Source organism: Salmo salar, chromosome 02 (genome assembly GCF_965601325.2).
Source record: "Salmo salar chromosome 02, fSalSal1, whole genome shotgun sequence".
Lineage (NCBI taxonomy): Eukaryota > Metazoa > Chordata > Actinopteri > Salmoniformes > Salmonidae > Salmo > Salmo salar.
In genome coordinates this window covers 91,058,997-91,082,489 of record NC_138292.1, presented here as the reverse complement: position 1 = coordinate 91,082,489, position 23,493 = coordinate 91,058,997, and the positions used below count along the sequence as shown (strand labels likewise).

Here is a 23,493-nt window from a genome sequence, read left to right as displayed (position 1 = left end):
TTAAAAAAATTAACCCCAAAAGGTTCTTTGAGGAACCATGATAAGGGGTTCTTCAAAGAACTTAGAGGTTCCCACAAAATGTTCTTCAAATAACTTTTAGGGGTTCCCCCACAGTTTCAATTTGAAGAACCCCTACAGGATACTCCAGGAACCTTGACTTTTTAGAGTCTATATTGATAAAAGTCACCTTGTCCGAGAGACATTTACATAGTTACCTTGGCTCACTCTAACTTTATGGAAAAAAGTTTATTCAATAAATCTAGCAACTCCTCTCATACTGGGAAGAACCCCCCCAGGCCTTAAGGGCAGTTTTATTTCAAATGTAGTACCCGGATGGAGAAAGTCCAATAAGCGTTTTATAGTTTCATCCAACTGCCCAGACTTTGTAGACTGTTTAATAATGCTTAAACCTCATCTTTATCAAATTATCCATTAAAGATTCCAACTCAAAACCTACGTTCATCTACATATGGGTTGTTTAAATTGTATCTAATTATATTTCCAGTATTACTTCATCAAATCTCGAGTAATCATTATACACACATACAATTCATCATATTTTCATATATTTACAGAATCCATATAAAACGTAAGAAATTCTCAGGTACTCACAACAACTATTCCATTTGCTTTTTCAAGGACTCTCCACAGCTACGAAGCAGCTCTCCAAACATCCTCCCAGCGGAACCAAAACATATACGTTTGTTTCCCGGACAATGACCGGATCGTCAACGGTTCTCTAACCTCCCAGAGACCACAGCAAAATCAAGCCTCCCAGGAATTATAGACCTTCCGCTGCTTTCTAAATTATCATCCCGCTCTCAATACCACCCCGCGATATTCTATGATTGGCAGTGAAGGAACGGAACCTCAAGATAACGTTATATCAAAGATAATTATCCAAATGTCAATCATCTGATTAAGCATATTTCTATATGAGGAACTATAGATCTATCTCTATGAGGAACGATAGATCTATCTCTATGAGGAACGATAGATCTATTTCTATGAGGAACGATAGATCTATCTCTATGAGGAACTATAGATCTATCTCTATGAGGAACTATAGATCTATCTCTATGAGGAACTATAGATCTATCTCTATGAGGAACTATAGATCTATCGCTATGAGGAACTATAGATCTATCGCTATGAGGAACTATAGATCTATCTCAATGAGGAACTATAGATCTATCTCAATGAGGAACTATAGATCTCTGTGAGAAACTATAGATCTCTAGGAGGAACTATAGATATCTATGAGGAACTACAGATCTCTGTGAGTAACTATAGATCTCTAGGAGAAACTATAGATCTCTAGGAGAAACTATAGATCTCTAGGAGAAACTATAGATCTCTAGGAGAAACTATAGATCTCTAGGAGAAACTATAGATCTCTGTGTGGAACTATAGATCTCTGTGAGGAACTATAGATCTCTAGGAGGAACTATAGATCTCTGTGATGAACTATAGATTTCTGTGAGGAACTATAGATCTCTAGGAGAAACTATAGATCTCTAGGAGGAACTATAGATCTCTAGGAGGAACTATAGATCTCTAGGAGGAACTATAGATCTCTAGGAGGAACTATAGATCTCTAGGAGGAACTATAGATCTCTGTGAGGAACTACAGATCTCTGTTACTATCCAAACTTCAGATTAAGACACAGTCACACAACTCTCATATCACAGTCACACAATGCTATTCCCAAACATACCTAATCAATTAGTTGTTTTTCAACAATATTTTAACCCGCAGGAATATTTTCTCATTTCTATCTCATAGTTCCTAGGATAATGAAACAAATACATTTACATCTTTCAATACTTCTAAAATGGGGTACAGGTTTAAAACAATTACAGATGCACCTTACTATCTTATACTATATCATAAATGGTCTTAACTAGTAAACACAGATTCTAGTTTTCATCCAGTTTGCACAGATAGCTGACTCAGCCTCAGATTCTGACTGGGCCCTGTTTACACCTCCACACAGGAATACACACTCAGAGCCTACTGACTGGGCCCTGTTTACACCTCAGCTTGACATCTGAGTGCGAGCTACAGCCCACCATGCGCAGACTGACTGGTTATGGTGGTGAACAGCTCCCAGTAAAAGGCACATGCACTTTCAAATGCAAATACAAAGAAAGTGACATGATGTTGGACTTTTACGTTGTTGACACTAGAGCACCTGCAGTGCTAGGTCTTAAAGCATGTTTAGACATGGACCTCATCAAGCTAGTTTTATCAGTAACAGCACCAGTAGAGACAGAAAATGTACTGGAGGAGTTTGCTGATGTCTTTACAGGAATAGGATTATTCCCAGGAGAATGTACCATTCACCTTGACCCAGACGCAACCCCTGTGGTCTACCCACCGAGAAAGATTCCCCTTGCTCTCCGTGCCTGTCTGAAGAAAGAGTTGGAGAGCATGGAGCAATCTGACATAGTCACCAAGGTTACAGAACCGACTGACTGGGTAAACGCGTTAGTGGTGGTGGAGAAACCACGCACAGGCAAGCTCCGAGTATGCCTCGACCCAAGAGACTTGAACAAGGCTATCAAACGGCCCCATTACCCTTTACCGACGCTAGATGGTATCACGCACAAGCTAGCGGGAGCACGCTACTTCAGTGTCATGGACGCTAGATCAGGCTACTGGGCTATCAAGCTCACAGAAGAGTCATCTAAGCTCACAACATTCAACACACCGTTTGGACGCTACAGGTTCCGTCGCCTGCCTTTTGGGATTATCTCAGCCCAAGACGAGTTTCAGCGAAAGATTGACGAAGTATATGAAGGCCTCGACGGAGTTGTGGCAATTGTGGACGACATCCTTGTTTATGGTCGAACCAAAGAGGAGCACGACCGAAACCTCCGCGCGATGCTGCAAAGGTCCCGCGAGAGAGGAGTCCGGCTCAACCCCGAGAAGAGCACAGTCAGCGCTACAGAGGTCAGCTACTTCGGACATCTTCTCACAGCGAATGGAATCAAGCCAGATCCACAGAAGATCTCAGCCATAAAAGAAATGGAGCCACCAAAGAACCGTGCAGAGCTGGAAACAGTGCTTGGCATGGTCAACTACTTAGCCAAGTTCGCACCCAGCCTCTCCAATGCTAATGCACCCCTGCGTCAACTGCTAAAGCAGTCCAGTGAGTTTCTTTGGGACAAGCAACACGACATTGCTTTCCAGAATGTGAAAGACTTGATCACGAGAGAACCAGGACCAATCCTTGCCTACTACGACCCAAACAAAGAGCTCAGACTCCAAGTGGACGCGTCGAAGTATGGACTAGGTGCAGTGCTACTGCAAGAAGGAAAGCCCATCGGCTACGCTTCCAAATCTCTCACAGACTGTGAAATCAACTACGCCCAAATCGAAAAGGAGCTCTATGCCATTCTGTTCGGATGTAAACGTTTCCATCAGTACGTATATGGACGACAAGTCATTGTGGAATCCGACCACAAGCCCCTTGAGTCAATCATGAGGAAACCACTAGCTGCAGCCCCGCCAAGGCTACAGAGAATGATCCTTCAACTACAAAAATACGACTTCACAATCACTCACCGTCCAGGCAAAGACATCCCTGTCGCAGACACACTCTCCAGGAAGTTTCTTACCTACAAGGACAGCAGCCTCAGTGAGGGCATGGACATGCAAGTGCACACTGTGTACAGCAACTTACCAGTTAGTGACACGAAACTGAAGGAGATCCAAGCTGAAACAGACAAGGACTCACAACTCACACAGCTGAGGAAAGTCATACAGGATGGATGGCCTGAGGAGAGGAGAAAATGCCCTCAGAGCGTCTCAGAATTCTGGAACCATCGTGATGAACTATCACAGATCAACGGAATCATTTTCAAAGGAGAGAAAATCATTATTCCTACCAGTCTCAGAGAAGAGATTTTGACAAAGATCCATGCTGGACACATGGGCATGGAAAAGTGCAAACAGAGAGCACGGGACATTTTGTTTTGGCCTGGAATGTGCAAACAAATAGAGGACATTGTTGGTAGATGCACCATCTGTCTTGAAAGACGCCCCTCAAACACCAAAGAGCCAATGTTACCTCACTGTATCCCAGACCGACCCTGGCAGGTTGTGGCAACCGATCTGTTCACCTGGAACAACGAGGACTACATCGTAACAGTGGACTACTACAGCAGATACTTCGAACTCGACAAGCTTCACAGCACCACATCTGCAGCTGTGATACACAAGCTGAAAGCAGCCTTCGCCAGGCATGGCATTGTAGAGACTTTAATATCTGACAATGGGCCCTGTTACAAATCAAATGAGTTTGAATCCTTCACAAAAGCATGGGAGTTCACACATGTCACCACAAGCCCACATTACCCTCAAAGTAATGGCCTTGCTGAAAAATCTGTGCAGATTGCTAAATCACTCATGGACAAAGCAAAAGCAGACAAGAGAGACCCCTACCTCAGTCTCCTTGAATACCGCAACACTCCAGTTGACAATTTCAAATCACCAGCCCAGCTGTTGATGAGCCGCAGACTTCGCTCAACCCTTCCCAGCACCAACCAGCAGCTGCAACCTGAGGTCGTCAGCTACAAGGAAATGCATGAAAAACGTGCACAGAGACAACAACAACAAAAGCGATACTACGACAGGTCAGCTAGACCACTGCCACCACTGATCGGCGGAGAGTCAGTTAGAATCCAGGAGCATGGCCTCTGGAAACCAGCAGTCGTCATCCAGCCAGCTGACACTGAACGTTCATATCACGTCCGCACAGCAGAAGGAGCAGTGTACCGCCGCAATCGTCGTCACTTACTGAACACAAAAGAACAACACACTGATGAGATGAACTGTTCCCCTGAAAGAGAACGTGATGGACTAAACACACACACAGCACAACATACACCACACTTACCTGCAACACCACAAGAGCTGTTGACTGACACAGAAGCATGCTCAACATCATATCGCACAAGGTCAGGAAGAGAGGTCAAGCCCAGAGCTGTCCTCGACCTATGAAATGTCAAAGGGTGTAGGCGGATCGCTGCCCTAAAAGAGTTCCAGACTGTAAACTTGTTATTGAAAGTTGACTTGACATGCTTTGGTATTGTATTTGTTTGAAATGTTAAGATGTAATTTCTACAGTGAAGCTGAGTTGCTGAGAATCCCTTGTTTGAAAAGTAACAGTATGTTGGATCATTGTTTCAGAGTCTATGTTGATTCAGTTGGTGTAGTATGCAATATAAATGGTTACTTACCTTGAGTTCAAACTACAGAGCATGTATCCAAAAGAAAAGCTTAGAATATGTAAAACATTTGTATTTTGTTTAAAAGAAGGGGGATGTAATATTCATATGTGAATACATGCTGAGTTATGGTTGGATGCATTTTGCCGCCGTGTCATACTGTGCGGTGATTGGTTGGGACCACCCAGACGGTTGGGTCGTGGGCAGTTGATCGTGGTTGGAGATAGGCTAACATGGAGTTGTAACTAGTTAATAAAGAGTTATGTTAAGAAACATCCTGTGGTTCTGCGTTTTATTATTTTGTACAAAGTGTACAAAACAAAACAACCTCCACACAGGAATACACACTCAGAGCCTACTGACTGGGCCCTGTTTACACCTCCACACAGGAATACACACTCAGAGCCTACGAGGATTTTCTAAAAACTCCACTTTGCGTGCTTCGCTCACCTCTTTCTTTTTTAACAACGTTCGAGATGTGGTATCCACTCGGCTCGCTGCCTCTCAGATCAAAGGTTGGTCCATCTGCTCCGTTCCCGAAGTGTGATCTCCCTGTGATCCCAAGTTAGAGGGATCCCTGGTGCACCATTTACCCGGGTCGTCAGGAGCAGTCACCAAGTGAAGATTCACATCCCCAAATGTGGTTGTTATTTTCATTAATATCCAATGAGGTGAGACAAACTTATCACACAAGTCAGAGTTATTCTTAAACTATCTTTATTCACTTATAAGGCAGCAGGTCAATACAACGTACACATATAAAGTGAATCAATTGAGTGCTCTATGATAAATGATGGCTGGTCGACGAATCACCCCCAGATGATTCGTTGAGAGCCCCGAGACAAAAGTACAAAGGTATTTTAAAGCCAAGATACACCCCTTTCAACCTACATGACAAACAACAGATGAATAGAACGGGTAACAAGGTTAAGATTTGTATGAAAGATAGTTATAATTCTCAGCAGACAGTATCTGCTGTAAAAACAGTACTCTTTGTGTAGAGACCAGGGTCTGGCCCTTGGGTCATCTCTCCCTGGTACCATATAGAACAGAAACATTAACTCATGCTCTGGAATGCAGTCTCTTTGGGTTTTATCACCCAAAAGACATTGTAAATCTCCTGTCAGTGTTTTCTCCCAGAGGCCCATCCTCAGTAGAACACAGACACAATAGTTATAAGAACCCTCTATTCTGTTGCATAAAACAACCATTTGATGCAATAAAAGTATAATAACATAATCTTGCAATTTTGCTCTCACAGTGTCCACTGAAAGTTGACTAGTAACAACAACTGGGACCTAAAAGACACCCACCATGAGACCCACTAAATCTGCCCAAAAAGAGGCAAACAAAAGAAAAACCCACAACAAACTTAAAGACAGGAAGTGGAGCAACTAAAGGTGTTGACTCTCCACATCCATCAAGACAACTGGAGCACTGGGCCAGACACTCTTAAATAGAACCTGGACCAGCTCAGGTGAAACACCTTCCCACTAACGAGATGGACAAGCCAGCACAGGTGTAACACATACTGACTAACGAGGTGACTCCAATCAGTGCGTCCTACGTGCTAACGAGCTAGACGTGCTAACGAGCTAGACGTGCTAACGAGCTAGACGTGCTAAAGTCCAACCTCAAAACATAAGATGGAAAAACCAAAACGACTAACACCTTAAGAGAATGCTTACCATCAACAGAAAACAACTTCCATTTCACATTAAAATCAACTACAATGCTTCACCTTCACCAATATAAACATGGTGTCTACTGGCTGTCAACAAATAAAAACAAGAACATTTTTTTCCCCCCACTAGCTTCTAGAACTCTCGTCTTATTAAAACTCACTAGCTTCTAGAACTCTCGTCCCCTTGGAACGAGCCCAAACGAAACTCAGCTCCATTACGAAAAACATGCCGTCAAAATAAACTGTGATCATGGCAATGCACTGGCTAAACGCAAAACACAAAACTTCTTGACTGCCCACCCTTGAGACAATCAGAAACCAAGTTGTCCTCACCACGGACATGTCTGATTTCAAGAGGAAACTCCTGCAATATCCGTAGTAACTTTCCACCTCACTGCAGAGCTTCTCTCTCTTTTCAGGGTTCACTAGATAGGCATGTTGTTGGATTGGGGCCCAGTCTCCAATGTCATGCTCTAGTACATTTGGTTTGGCACATCTGAGAATGAACCCTGATATTCTAAAAGCAGGGCAACAATGTCAATATAATTGTACCAAAAAACTGTCCGTTGGTTGCATTAATAATAATCATTACTAAATGTTACATGAAATGTAAATATGAAATATTTGGTTGCATAGTCTACTTTCAACAGCTTTTCAATGACATGTTGCTAGGTGGGATAGCCCCAATGTCAAAACACAGTTTTAACATGTCCAAATCAATAACCAATATGCAGAAACTGTTTGTGATATAGTGAAAACCTAAACATAAAATGTGCTATGAACACAAACATCTGCCACAATAATCATATTACTTGTAATTTTTTAAACAAGCACCTTATAAACTGCACAAGCACCAAAAACACTTGTTTTAACGAGTAGCAATAAATCACTGATATCCATTAGGGTGGAAATCAGGTTGTACGTGCTGTTGAAACTAGCACAACGAAACACATGGAAATGGGAGATATATTTTACCTCACTGGTTAGAGGACAACCTGCAGAAGACAGTCAGCTACATTATGGAGTGATGCATTTAAATGTAGGGGTCGCTGAACAAAGGAACACAACAGTTATTTGTCATCACTCATTAATATCATGTTGAAATCAATTGCAGAGGGGAGATGAGGTTGCACGTCCCGTTAAAACTAACAGCTCAAAAACCACACGGAATCTGGGAATAATGTGTACATCACTGGTTAGAGGACAACTTGTAGAAAACAGATCGCTACATATTGAAGTGTTGCATTTTGATTCAAGTTGGTCATCAATGTGGTAAGTGTAACGAAACACTATTTTTGTTAGTCACTTTTTGTTAAATCACATAAATAGTACTCTTCCATTTCAGAGCCTGGATTTTCCCCCTGAGGCTAATATCCATATCATGCTGAAATCAATAGAACAGGGGCAAACGTTTAGGGTTCTACATTGTGACATCATTAAAATACTGCTACTACAATGTTAAAACATTCTAGATTGTGACATTAATTCATTGATATCATGAAACAACTCCATGTATTTTCTGATGTTTATTCAGAGATCTTTTATCAGATTATCTCTGGTCACGCTGATCACAGCTGAGGTTTCTCTGTATGTGTTAAATGGTGTGTAGTCTGCTTGCTAGACATAGTAAAACTCTTCCCACTTTGAGCACAGCTATAAGATTTCTCTCCTGTGTGTGTTTTCTCTGGTGTGACATCAGGATGGTTGACTGAGTAAAACTCTTCCCACATTGAGTACAGCTATAAGGTTTCAATCCTGTGTGTTCTCTGGTGTATAGTTAGATAGCTAGACTTAGTAAAACTCTTCCCACATTGAGTACAGCTAAAAGGTTTATCTCCTGTGTGTGTTCTCTGGTGTTTAGTCAGACAGCTTGATGCAGTAAAGCTCTTCCCACATTGAGCACAGCTATAAGGTTTATCTCCTGTGTGTGTTCTCTGGTGTATAGTCAGACTGCTAGATGTAGCAAAACTCTTGCCACATTCATCACAGCTATACGATTTCTCTCCTGTGTGTGTTCTCTGGTGTACAGTCAGATGGCTAGACGCAGTAAAGCTCTTCCCACATTGAGTACAGCTATAAGGTTTCTCTCCTGTGTGTGTTCTCTGATGCTTAGTCAGACAGCTAGAAGCAGTAAAGCTCTTCCCACATTGAGCACAGCTATAAGGTTTCTCTCCTGTGTGGATTCTCTGATGAATTTTAATGCCTGCTGATGAGGTGAATCTCTTCCCACAATCAGAGCAGCGGTGAGTTCTCTTCCCTGTGGATCTCTGCTGGTGTTTCTTGAGGTGTTCTGATCTGGAGAGACTCTTCTCTGTCTTGTCAGCATCATGAGGTTGTTGAGGCTCCCCAGAGGATCCGCGATAGTCCCGTCTCTCTCCTGTGTGAACAAAGTCAGACAAATCCACTGTTTATTTGAGGTAAAAGGTGATGCCCAGATCGTACCCATGAAGTTGTACAACAATTGACGTCTGTGAAATTATTTGACAATTAAGACAGTCAACTTAGCAACAATCATATTTTGTCTTGTTTTCACATTAGTAATAACTAGAAATAAGTTATTAAAGTTATTGAAACTCTAAGCAGTGTGCCAGATGACTTTTGGTCTCCAAAATAGGCCCCTTTCTGTGTTTGCTAAAATTGCAGCACGAGGGCAATGCACACACAATTTGATTGCAGAAACACCTCCACTATTGTCTTAACATGAGCAACAATAGTCATATTTAGTCTTGTTTTCACATTATTAGTAACATCGATGATTGCAGGCTAGAAATAAGTTAAAGTTGTTGAAACCCTAAGCAGTGTGCCAGACGACTTTTGGTCTCCAATATAGGCCCCTTTCTGTGTTTGCTAAAATTGCGGCACGAGGGCAATTTGGTTGTAGAAACTCCTCCCTGCTAATGAGGAAACCGATAGTTATGGATGTAGTATATCTGGTAATGAGGAAACCACTAGTTAGGGATGTAGTATATCTTGTAATGAGGAAACCACTAGTTATGGATGTAGTATATCTGGTAATGAGGAAACCGCTAGTTATGGATGTAGTATATCTGGTAATGAGGAAACCACTAGTTATGGATGTAGTATATCTGGTAATGAGGAAACCACTAGTTATGGATGTAGTATATCTGGTCATGAGGAAACCACTAGTTATGGATGTAGTATATCTGGTAATGAGGAAACCACTAGTTATGGATGTAGTATATCTGGTAATGAGGAAACCGCTAGTTATGAATATAGTATATCTGGTAATGAGGAAACCACTAGTTATGGATGTAGTATATCTGGTAATGAGGAAACCACTGGTTATGGATGTAGTGTTACGTTCCCCAGTTTCTGTGTTGTAGTTTGTGTTTCAGGTAATGGCTTCCTGAAGTTCTCCAAGCAGCTGATTGGTCGGCCCCATTGCTGATTGGAGAGCTGACCCCGCCCCCTCGTCAAGACGCAGCTGTCTCCAATTAACAACCCCACCTAAAGCTATATAAGCCAGTGTTCTGTTGAAAGAGAGAGATCATTGCAGGGAGAAATTTATGAGAGAGGAGGTTGATGGCAGAGGGTGATATATGTTGGTTGTTTCTCAAAGAGAATTTGGTATGTACTTAGTTAGTTGTTGCTGAGAAACCTTATTATGTTCTGTGTTCATTTGTTGCTCAGAGAGAGAGAGCTTCTTTAATGTCCTGAGTTTTTCTCAGTTTAGTTGTGAAATTGTTTGTTATTCTGTTTCCTTTGTTTCCCAGGGAGGAAGGGGAAGGCACCTAGGGAGTGCTTAGGCAAGAGGCCCGCGGGCATACATATACTTGTAGTAATTTGTCTATGCACACTAGGAAAGACCTGGGCGGACTATCCCCTGTATTTTGGTTTGTGCACCAGGTGGTGCTAGTTAGGTAAGTAGTGGGTAGGCAGGTAAGGTAGGAGCGGGGGCTTTGATATTTACTTTCTTTGCTTTGGTTCTGTCCAGCCCTTTTTCCCCAAACTTACCATGTGAAGGAATAAATTCCCAGTAAACGGTATTCTCTGCCTTTTTGGTCATCCTTGCTCACACCTACACTTCCATACCTTTGTCACACCACGGAGAGTTAAGTTGTAGCAGGGTGTTGCGTTCCCTCTTTCTAGAGGCGTGCGTAACATAATGGGGGCTCATCCGGGATTCCATTAAACCCACCGAACCCTGCTGCACTGAGCTCTCTGTGATTTGTGATTGAGGTGTGATGGTAGGTTGTGAGTTTGGGTGACTAGTTTAGTTTGTGTGTGTTCAGTGGACTTCTGTGTACAAGATGGCTGCCTCAGCCATCTCCAAGTTTTTTGAAGCGCCCTCTATTGATTCTTTGGTGAGGTTTTGGAAAGCAGACCTTTTAGCTGTCGCTGACCATTATGGATTTGTTATCCCTGAGAAAGCCCTAAAGGCTGAGCTTTTGGTGCTAGTCAGGGAGGGTTTAGTGAGAGAACACATTCTTTCATTGAAAGATGATGAGAGGGAGGCTTCAGGAGAGGAGACGGGTAGACCTTCCGATGCCAAGTCGGCGGACAGGGCGGAGGAAGGGGTTGCTCGTACCCCCTTTACATTGCCCCGATTCGATCCTTTATCTTCTGCTTCAGGTCATTCAGGCGGGACCGCTAGGCTGAAGGTGAGGCTGGCCCGGTTAGAAATGGAGCAAAAAGATAGAGACAGATGAATTTTGATCTTGAAATTACGAGAATGGAAATTGACAAGGAGGTGAGGATCCGACAACTGGAGCTTGACGCTGGCTCCAGTGCGACTCCACAAGCTGCTTATCATCAAGCCCACTTTGATGTAAGTAAAAATATAGCTTTAGTCCCTCCATTCCGAGAGTCGGAAGTTGATACCTATTTCTCTGCTTTTGAGCGTGTGGCCGCTGCGCTACATTGGCCACTTGAGGTTTGGCCACTCCTGTTACAATGTAAATTGTCTGGGAAAGCCCAGGAAGTAGTAGCTCTCTCCCTGGAAGACAGTTTACAGTATGATATAGTTAAAACTACCGTGTTGCGGGCTTATGAGTTAGTGCCTGAAGCTTATAGACAACGCTTCAGGAACCACAAAAAAACATCTCAACGTACTTTTGTTGAGTTTGCAAGGGACAAAGAGTCTCTGTTTAATCGCTGGTGTTCAGCCAGCAAAGCTAACACCTTTGCTGATATTCGGGAGTTGATGCTGTTGGAGGATTTTAAAAGCAACCTCCCTGATAGAATTGTTCATTTAAATGAACAGAAAGTGGTGACGTTGGCCCAGGCAGCAGTGTTGGCAGATGAGTACGCTTTGACACACAAGACTGTCTTTGGTGCACCTCGTTTTGAAGGCCAAACGATTACGTCATCAGTGCCTCGTTCAGGTTGCTTTTCCACTGATAACCCTAAGACTTTTCATGAGATCCGTGAATGTTTTTACTGTCACCAAAAGGGTCATGTGATTGCGGACTGCCCGGTTTTGAAAAATAAATCGACACAGTCCCTGTCACCGTCCCCAAAAATGAAAAGTGTGGGTTTAGTCAAGTCTATGGCTCGTCCGTTGGACCGAGATATTGATTCAGCATTTGAGAAACCAGATCCTGTCTATGCTCCGTTTATATCTGCCGGTTGTGTTTCCTTAACTGGAGAACAAGCTGATGGAAAGCCTATACGAATCTTACGAGACACCGGAGCGGCGCAGTCAGTAATCGTTACTGATGCTTTACCCTGGTCCTCTGAAACGTATTGTGGCTCTCATGTCATATTACAGGGGATAGAGACAAAAACAGTACCTGTACCATTACACTGGGTCCACTTAGTGTCAGACTTGGTATCAGTACGTTTCCGTGTTGGTGTAGTGTCTACACTGCCAGTAAAAGGAGTCACATTGTTACTAGGGAATGATATCGCTGGTGGTAATGTCACTCCTGTGTTAGAGGTAGTAGACAACCCAGAAATCAGAACTACAGATGAGAAATTGGTTCAAGCATTTCCACATGTTTTTCCAGCTTGTGTGTTAACGAGGGCGCAATCTCGCAAGCTAGGAGATGTGGTGGATTTGGCTAGTTCCATTTTTGAGAAGGTTGAGGTAGAAGACAATGCACTGAGTATTCCTTCTGAAATGCCGACAGTTTTTACCCCCGTAAAACTAAGGCAGGGGAAAGCGAAATCGCGCCCCAATTACATGACATTCTTTTGTCTGTCACCCCCGAGAAGGTGATTGAATGTCAAAAGGGAGACATCAGTCTTCGCAAGTGTTTTGCTTCGGTAATTTCCATTGAGGAAGCTAAAACTAAAGAGACTGCCTACTTTATGGAAGCAGGAGTTTTGATGTGTAAATGGGCAGCTCATGACACCGTTAGTGACTGGAGTGAAGTGTGTCAGGTGGTTGTTCCTACACCGTTCCGACAGCAGGTGTTGTCACTCGCCCATGACCAGGCGTGGTCCGGACACTTAGGGATCACGAAGACTTATAACCGAGTCCTTCAACACTTTTTTTTGGCCAGGTTTGAAGTCTGACGTTGTCCAATTCTGTAAAACATGCCACGTATGTCAACTCACTGGGAAAACGAATCAAACAGTTCCTCGTGCGCCGCTCTGCCCGATTCCTGTGGTGGGGGAACCGTTTGAAAAAGTGATAATTGATTGTGTAGGTCCGTTGCCGAAAACCAGGTCAGGTAACAAGTTCTTACTAACAATAATGTGCAGTGCTACTCGATACCCAGAGGCTATTCCTCTCCGTACAATAACGGCTAAGACTGTGGTGAAGGCACTAGTGAAGTTCTTCTCTACGTTTGGACTCCCTAAAGTAATCCAAACTGATCAGGGATCCAACTTTATGTCAAAGCTGTTCTCTAATGTGTTAAAGACACTGTATTTCCCATCAGGTCTCCAGTTCGTATCATCCGGAGAGTCAAGGGGCTCTCGAACGCTGGCATCAGACGCTGAAGACAATGCTACGCAAGTATTGCATGGATACCAGTACCGATTGGGATGAGGGGGTGCCCTTTGTCCTATTTGCTATTAGGGAAACAATACAAGAGTCCTTAGGGTTCAGCCCTGCTGACCTTGTGTTTGGACACACCCCACGGGGTCCGCTAAAAGTTTTGAAGGAGCATATCTTATCTCCTACACCCAGTAGCGCCCCTAAAAATGTGTTGGATTATGTCAGTAAGATGCCGGAAAGACTGCACGTTGCATGTGCGTTAGCCCAAAAGTCTCTCTCCTCTACTCAAAAACGCATGAAGTTGCATTATGACAAAAAGGCTGTTGGCCGTTCTTTTGCACCAGGGGATCAAGTTTTAGTTTTGTTGCCAATCCCTGGCTCATCTCTGTCAGCACGTTTTTCTGGACCATATCTTGTGGAAAAGAAACTCAGTGACACCAATTATGTGATAAAGACCCCAGATCGGAGGCGTTCTTCCCGAGTGTGTCATGTTAACATGCTGAAAGCATATTATGTGCGTGAGTCTCCCAACAGCTCCTCAAGTAAGCCGGTCCAGTACGCCGTCTCCAGTGTGGCTGCGGTGGTGCTGAAGCCTGGCTGGGATCTAGAGGAGGATAAGGAGGACGGGTTGGAGTTGCGCCATACGTTACAGCAGTGTGAATGTTTATGTAATTCAGAGATGCTGAAAAAGTTACCCTCTCAAATGGAACATTTGGATAAAGATCAAACTAAGGATCTTATCTTATTGATAAACAGTTTTCTCACTGTGTTTCAGAATGTTCCAAGTCGCACGTCCATCTTGGAACATGATGTGGATAACGCTGTTCCTATAAGTCAGCATCCGTACCGGGTTAATGCAAAGAAAAGGGAGGTAATGAAAAGTGAGGTAGCTTATTTATTACAGAATGACATGGCAAAACCCAGTAACAGCTCCTGGAGTTCCCCGTGTATTCTTGTTCCTAAGCCTGACGGTACGTCTCGCTTATGTACGGACAATCGTCGAGTAAATGCCGTTACAAAGTCTGATTCTTTTCCTCTACCTCGCTTAGATGACTGCATTGATAGAATTGGCTCTGCTGCTTACGTTAGTAAATTAGATTTGCTAAAAGGTTATTGACAGGTGCTTCTGACATCTCGGCTTTCATTACGCCAGAACTTCGTACAATATACTGTGATGCCCTTTGGAATGTATAATGCACCTGCTACTTTTCAGCGGCTAGTTAACCTGTTAGGGCTAGGGGGCAGTATTTGCACGGCTGGATAAAAAAAATGTACCCGATTTAATCTGGTTACTAATCCTACCCAGTAACTAGAATATGCATATACTTATTATATATGGATAGAAAACACTCTAAAGTTTCTAAAACTGTTTGAATGGTGTCTGTGAGTATAACAGAACTCATTTGGCAGGCAAAACCCTGAGACATTTTCTGACAGGAAGTGGATACCTGATGTGTTGTATTACCTTTAAACCTATGCCATTGAAAAACACAGGGGCTGAGGAATATTTTGGCACTTCCTATTGCTTCCACTAGATGTCACCAGCCTTTACAAAGTGTTTTGAGTCTTCTGGAGGGAGATCTGACCGAACAAGAGCCATGGAACGATGATGGCCCATTAGACACCTGGCGCGCGAGTTCATGTTGGGTACCCTCGTTCCAATACGTTATAAAAGAGTATGCATTCGTCCACCTTGAATATTATTCATGTTCTGGTTAAAAAAGGCCCTAATGATTTATGCTATACAACGTTTGACATGTTTGAACGAACGTAAATATATTTTTTCCCCTCGTTCATGAAGTGAAGTCCGGCGGGCTTAGATCATGTGCTAACAAGACGGAGATTTTTGGACATAAATGATGAGCTTTTTTGAACAAAACTACATTCGTTATGGACCTGTGATACCTGGAAGTGACATCTGATGAAGAGAATCAAAGGTAATGGATTATTTACATAGTATTTTAGATCTCCCCAACATGACGACTAGTCTGTATTGCAACGCGTATTTTTCTGGGCGCAGTGCTCAGATTATTGCAAAGTGTGATTTTCCCAGTAAGGTTATTTTTAAATCTGGCAAGTTGATTGCGTTCAAGAGATGTAAATCTATAATTCTTTAAATGACAATATAATATTTTACCAATGTTTTCTAATTTTAATTATTTAATTTGTGGTGCTGACTTGACTGCCGGTTATTGGAGGGAAACGATTTCCTCAACATCAATGCCATAGTAAAACGCTGTTTTTGGATATAAATATGAACTTGATAGAACTAAAAATGCATGCATTGTCTAACATAATGTCCTAGGAGTGTCATCTGATGGAGATTGTAAAAGGTTAGTGCATCATTTTAGCTGGTTTTATGGTTTTGGTGACCCTGTCTTTGAATTGACAAAACATTACACACAACTCTTGTAAATGTACTGTCCTAACATACTCTAAATTTATGCTTTCGCCGTAAAACCTTTTTGAAATCATAAAACGTGGTTAGATTAAGGAGATGTTTATCTTTCAAAGGGTGTAAAATAGTTGTATGTTTGAAAAATTTGAATTTTGACATTTATTTGGATTCAAATTTGCCGCTCTTGAAATGCACCTGCTGTTGATGGAGTGCACCACGGGTGGGACGCCCGCGTCCCACCTAGCTATGGGCTAGGTGGGACGCTTGCGTCCCACCTACTCAACAGCCAGTGTAATCCCGTGGCGCGATATTCAAATACCTTAGAAATGCTATTACTTCAATTTCTCAAACATATGACTATTTTACACCATTTTAAAGACAAGACTCTCGTTAATCTAACCACACTGTCCGATTTCAAAAAGGCTTTACAACGAAAGCAAAACATTATATTATGTCAGCAGAGTACCCAGCCAGAAATAATCAGACACCCATTTTTCAAGCTAGCATATAATGTCACATAAACCCAAACCACAGCTAAATGCAGCACTAACCTTTGATCTTCATCAGATGACATTCCTAGGACATTATGTTATACAATACATGCATGTTTTGTTCAATCAAGTTCATATTTATATCAAAAACCAGCTTTTTACATTAGCATGTGACTAGCATGTGACTAGCATTCCCACCGAACACTTCCGGTGAATTTACTAAATTACTCACGATAAACATTCACAAAAAACATAACAATTATTTTAAGAATTATAGATACAGAACTCCTTTATGCACTCGCTATGTCCGATTTTAAAATAGCTTTTCGGTGAAAGCACATTTTGCAATATTCTGAGTAGATAGCCCGGCCATCACAGGCTAGCTATTTTGACACCCACCAAGTGTGGTACTCACCAAACTCCGATTTACTATTAGAAAAGTTTGATTACCTTTGCTGTCTTCGTCAGAATGCACTCCCAGGACTTCTACTTCAATAACAAATGTTGGTTTGGTTCAAAATAATCCATAGTTGTATACAAATAGCGGCGTTTTGTTCATGTGTTCAAGACACTATCCGATGGGTAAAGAAGGGTGACGCGCCCGACGCGTTTCGTGACACAAAATTTCAAAATATTCCATTACCGTACTTCGAAGCATGTCAACCGCTGTTTAAAATCAAATTTTATGCCATTTTTCTCGTAAAAAAGCGATAATATTCCGACCGGGAGTGGTTGTTTTCGTTCAAAGAGAGAGAAAGTAAACATGGAGTCGACTCGGGCACGCGCCTCCAGTCTCATTGTTCTCAGATCGACCACTTACAAAATGTGCTAATGTTTTTCAGCCAGGTCCTGCAAAGCCACCATTCAGCTTTTTGCCACCTTCTGAGAGCGTTAGAAAATGTCATGTCATGCCAGAGATCCCCTGTTTTGGTTAGAGATGATCAAGAAGGCCAAGAAATGGTCAGAGAGGGCGCTTCCTGTTTGGAATCTTCTCAGGTTTTGGCCTGCCAAATAAGTTCTGTTATACTCACAGACACCATTCTAACAGTTTTAGAAACTTTGGAGTGTTTTCTATCCAAAGCTAATAATTATATGCATATTCTAGTTTCTGGGCAGGAGTAATAATCAGATTAAATCGGGTACGTTTTTTATCCGGCCGTGAAAATACTGCCCCCTATCCATAACAGGTTAAACACTTCAACCAGTAAAATGCTCTTTGGCTATCTTTGCCATCAGCCTGACAAGGGTTTGTACACAAAGTTTTTAACCATTTGGCCCATAACTTCACCTAACAAAACATAGACCTACTGTAGGACCCATAACTTCACCAAACAACAACATAGATCTACTGTGGGACCCATTACTTCACCTAACAACAGACCTACTGTAGGACCCATAACTTCACCTAACAATAACATAGACCTACTGTAGGACCCATAACTTCACCTAACAATAACATAGACCTACTGTAGGTCCCATAACTTCACCTAACATAGACCTACTGTAGGACCATAACTTCACCTAACAACAACATAGACCAACTGTAGGACCCAAAACATCACCGAACAGCAACATAGACCTACTGTAGGATGCATAACTGCACCTAACATAGACCTACTGTAGGACCCATAACTTCACACAACAACAACATAGACCTACTGTAGGACCCATAACTTCACCTAAAAAGATAAGCCAACTGTAGGACCCGTAACTTCATCAAACAACATAGACCTACTGTAGAACCCATAACTTCACTTAACATAGACCTACAGTAGGACACATAACTTAACCCAACAACATAGACCTACTGTTGATAGAAGAATTTATGTTTAAAGTAATGACTAAAGTATTCCACCCTGAAAACTGTAGAACTGTATGACGTGTTAAGATCATAAGACTATAATCTGATGATGATGTGTGTGTTGGAGAAGACTTGTAAATAGTATTCATTTATTGAGTTAATGTTGAATAATAGAAGGGAACATTCAACATTTATTTGTGTGTTTCAAAGTAGGTTAGAGAAATATTGACGGTTAGGAGGGAACATGTCTGTGTGGGTTTGAAACAAGTTGATCTATTTCTCTGAAGACTGAGCTCTGAGAAGGGAAGTAAGCCAGGCGCTGCGAAACCACAGAGGTTTCCTGTTTTGAGCTAGACTTGTCAGTTGCCGACATATAGATAGAGGAACCCGGTTAGACAGAAGGAGCTATCAAAGTAGAACATTGCGACAGAGATAGTGAGGAGGGGCATTTATAAAGTGTATGATATGACCAAATGTGAGGTATAAAAGGCTATGTGCATTGTATGATTTTCAGAGAGCTCTCTGAATAAAGGACTGATCTATTGCAGACTGAGACTTTGTCTAATTCTTCATTAACCAGAGCCTTACAACCTCTGGGAATTGGTCAAAGCTTGAGTGATGGTTGAGTTCAACCATTGAGATGGCAACATTCTCGTGACAGAAGGACCTCGGCGTTACTCTGGACCCTGATCTCTCTTTTGACGAACATAAAGACTGTTTCAAGGACCGCTTTTTTCCATCTACGTAACATTGCAAAAATCAGAAATGTTCTGTCCAAAAATGATGCAGAAAAATTAATCCATGCTTTGTCACTTCTAGGTTAGACTACTGCAATGCTCTACTTTCCGGCTTCAGTTAGTGCTAAATACGGCTGCTAGAATCTTGACTAGAACCAAAAAATGTGATCATATTACTCCAGTTCTAGCCTCTCTACACTGGCTTCCTGTTAAGGCAAGGGCTGCTTTCAAGATTTTACTGCGAACCTACAAAGCATTCCATGGGCTTGCTCCTACCTATCTTTCCGATTTGGTCCTGCCGTACATTCCTACACGTACACTACGGTCACAAGACGCAGGCCTCCTAATTGTCCCTAGAATTTCTAAGCAAACAGCTGGAGGCAGGGCTTTCTCCTATAGAGCTCCATTTTTATGGAATGGTCTGCCTACCCATGTGAGAGACGTAGACTCGATCTCAACCTTTAAGTCTTTATTGAAGACTCATCTCTTCAGTAGGTCCTATGATTGAGTGTAGTCTGGCCCAGGAGTGTGAAGGTGAACGGAAAGGCACTGGAGCAACGAACCACCCTTGCTGTCTCTGCCTGACAGGTTCCCCTCTCTCCTCTGGGATTCTCTGCCTCTAACCCTATTACAGGGGCTGAGTCACTGGCTTACTGGTGCTCTTCCATGCCGTCCCTAGGAGGGGTGCATCACTTCAGTGGGTTGAGTCACTGACGTGGTCTTCCTGTCTGGGTTGGCGCCCCCCCTTGGGTTGTGCCGTGGCGGAGATCTTTGTGGGCTATACTCGGCCTTGTCTCAGGATGGTAAGTTGGTGGTTGAAGATATTCCTCTAGTGGTGTGGGGGCTGTACTTTGGCAAAGTGGATGGGGTTATATCCTGCCTGTTTGACCCTTTCCGGGGGTATCATCGGATGGGGCCACAGTGTCTCCTGATCCCTCCTGTCTCAGCCTCCAGTATTTATGCTGCAGTAGTTTGTGTCGGGGGGCTAGGATGAGTCTGTTATATCTGGAGTATTTCTCCTGTCTTATCCGGTGTCCTGTGTGAATTTAAGTATGGTCTCTCTAATTCTCTTTCTTTCTCTCTCAGAGGACCTGAGCCCTGGGACCATGCCTCAGGACTACCTGGCATGATGACTCCTTGCTGTCCCCAGTCCACATGGCTGTGCTGCTGCTCCAGTTTCAACTGTTCTGCCTGCGGCTATGGAATCCTGACCTGTTCACCGGATGTGCAACCTGTCCCAGACCTGCTGTTTTCAACTCTCTAGAGACAGCAGGAGTGGTAGAGATACTCTCAATGATCGGCTATGAAAAGCCAACTGACATTTACTCCTGAGGTGCTGACCTGTTGCAACCTCGACAACTACTGTGATTATTATTATTTGACCATGCTGGTCATTTATGAACATTTGAACATCTTGGCCATGTTCTGTTATAATCTCCACCCGGCACAGCCAGAAGAGGACTGGCCACCCCTGGTTCCTCTCTAGGTTTCTTCCTAGGTTTTGGCCTTTCTCGGGAGTTTTTGCTAGCCACCGTGCTTCTACACCTGCATTGCTTGTTGTTTGGGGATTTAGGCTGGGTTTCTGTACAGCACTTTGAGATATCAGCTGATGTAAGAAGGGCTACATAAATACATTTGATTGGATATGAAATTTGATTTAACAACAACATAGACCTACTGTATGACCCATAACTTCACCTAGTAATAACACAGACCGACTGTTGGACCAATAACTTCAACTAACAACATAAACCTACTGTAGGACCCATATCTTCACCTAACAACATAAACCTACTGTAGGACCCATAACCTCATCAAAAATCAACATAGACCAACTGTAGGACCCAATTTAATCCTATAATTGGCCTATAGTAATCTGTATTAATATTATAATGGCCTATAGTCATCTGTATTCATATTATAATAGCCAATAGTCATCTGTATTAATCCAAGAATGGCCTACAGTAATCTGTATTCATATTATAATGGCCTATAGTAATCTGTATTATTATAATAGCCTACATTAATCTGTATTAATCCTATAATGGCCTATAGTAATCTGTACTTAACCCTATAATAGCCCGTAGTAATATTAGTCTGATAATGGCATGTAGCAATCTTATAATGGCCTATAGTAATCTGTACTTAATCCTATAATGGCCTATAGTAATCTGTATTAATATTATAATGGCCTATAGTAATCTGTACTAATATTATAATGGGCTATAGTAATCTGTACTTACTATTTTCTGTAAATAATGTATAGGCCACCAATATAATTGATCCAAGGAACTAGATCCAAGGAACCCCCCCCCCCCCCCCCCCCTAGAGGAAACATTTACATTTATTTTTATTTTTTTTACATTTTAGTCATTTAGCAGACGCTCTTATCCAGAGCGATTTACAGTAGTGAATGTATACATTTTTCCCCGTACTGGTCCCCCGTGGGAATCCAACCCACAACCCTGGCGTTGCAAACAACTGAGCCACACGGGACCACAGTGACGAACTTAGATTTGGAAACAATGGTGGAGTAAAGCTGAAGGGATATGGTTATTAGCATAAAGACTATGACACTTGTATAAGCATGAAACTGTATAATAGGACTGAGACTGAGTCCGGCAGTTGTTCCACGGACCAGCTCGGCTTGTTACTTTGTAATAAAGTCTATTTGGGGAATGACAGAATATTTCCACGACAGTTTATAAACATTGGAGTAAAAAAATGCTTATTTGGGGTTCTGATGGGGAATGACAGTTTTTTTTATTTTTAGATTTTACCCCTTTTTCGTGGTATCCAATTGGTAGTAGTCTTGTCTCATCACTGCAACTCCCTTACGGATTCGGGAGAGGCGAAAGTCGAGAGCCATGCCTCCTCCGAAACACAACCCAACAAAGCCATGCTTCTTGACACAATGCACATCCAACCCGGAAGCCAGCCGCACCAATGTGTCGGAGGACACCGTACACCTGGCGACCTGGTCCCATGGGCCTCCCGGTAGTGGCCAGCTGCGACAGAGCCTGGGCACGAACCCAGAATCTCTGGTGGCACAGCCAGCACTGCGATGCCTTAGACCATTGCGCCACCCGGGAGGCCTGGGGTATTACAGTTGAACTAAGCTCATGAGGCATGCGTTATATTCTTCAAGAATCAATGGCTATAAATAAATAATTATACAGTCTAAATATGGATGTAGCAATTGCAGATTTCCCCTTTAACACCACACATCAATTCAACAACTGCAGAGTTTGTACCTCTGTTTTTAAGACAGTACTTACTAGTGTTAATCAGGGAACGGTTTCTCAAAATCATCTTATGGCTAAGTTCATCATTAGAACCATTGGACGCCTTAAGATGCGCTTGGGAAACCGGGCCCAGATATCCTGTTTCCTCCTCTTCTCCCTCCTCCTTTTTGGATGTGACAGTCATCTCCCCCTCCTCCTCTTTCACTCCAAAAAATGCTTCCCCCTCTCCTTTTACTGTAACATCCTCCTCTTCTTTCACTCTGAACGCATCTTCCTCTTCTTTCACTGTAACGTCTTTCTCTTCTTCTTTCACAGTAACAGCTTCACCATCTACTTGTTTTTGTATTGAAACAGCCTCCTCTTCTTCCTCCGCTTTGACGAGAGCTTCTTTCTCCGTCCAGCAGGCCTCTTCTTTAGCAGGAGAGTAGCTTAGTGAACTCATGGTCGGGAATGTTAGCTAACTTAACCAGCCCGCTAGCTGACCAATAACAACACCACTGTAAATATGAAATTAAATCTGATAACTAACTAGACGACAGAAGTGGGTTTAAAACACAGTGGCAAATATACACTAAAGCGTCTAAAGAGCTTTATTGGTTCGGCTATTTTGTCTAGCAAGCTACCGCGGTGGCTGAATAACTGTTGCTAATGTTGAAAGAAGCGTTCCGTCCACTACATTATACGTCACACCAACAGCATCGCCTTAAAGCCCCACATGATGTAGTCTGTTCATTATATACATCTACATGATGTATTGTTACTCCATGTAGGAGCAGTATAGACCTAGTCTGTTCATTATATACATCTACATGATGTATTGTTACACCATGTAGGAGCAGTATAGACCTAGTCTGTTTGTAGAAGCAGTATAGACCTAGTCTGTTCATTATATACATCTACATGATGTATTGTTACACCATGTAGGAGCAGTGTAGACCTAGTCTGTTCATTATATACATCTACATGATGTATTGTTACACCATGTAGGAGCAGTA

General features: G+C 42.5%; 1 protein-coding gene across 1 annotated transcript; it reads right to left on the bottom strand.

Moving 5' to 3' along the window:
- Nucleotides 1-5,929: 5,929 nt before the first annotated feature.
- LOC123738739 (uncharacterized) lies at nucleotides 5,930-23,142 on the bottom strand. Its single transcript, XM_082969045.1, has 2 exons — nucleotides 22,532-23,142; nucleotides 5,930-9,296 (listed from the first exon to the last, which is right to left on the bottom strand). The coding sequence occupies exons 1-2, from the start codon at nucleotides 22,938-22,940 to the stop codon at nucleotides 8,659-8,661; spliced, it is 1,047 nt and encodes a 348-aa protein (XP_082825171.1). The 5' UTR covers nucleotides 22,941-23,142; the 3' UTR covers nucleotides 5,930-8,658.
- Between the last annotated feature and the right edge of the window lie 351 nt (nucleotides 23,143-23,493).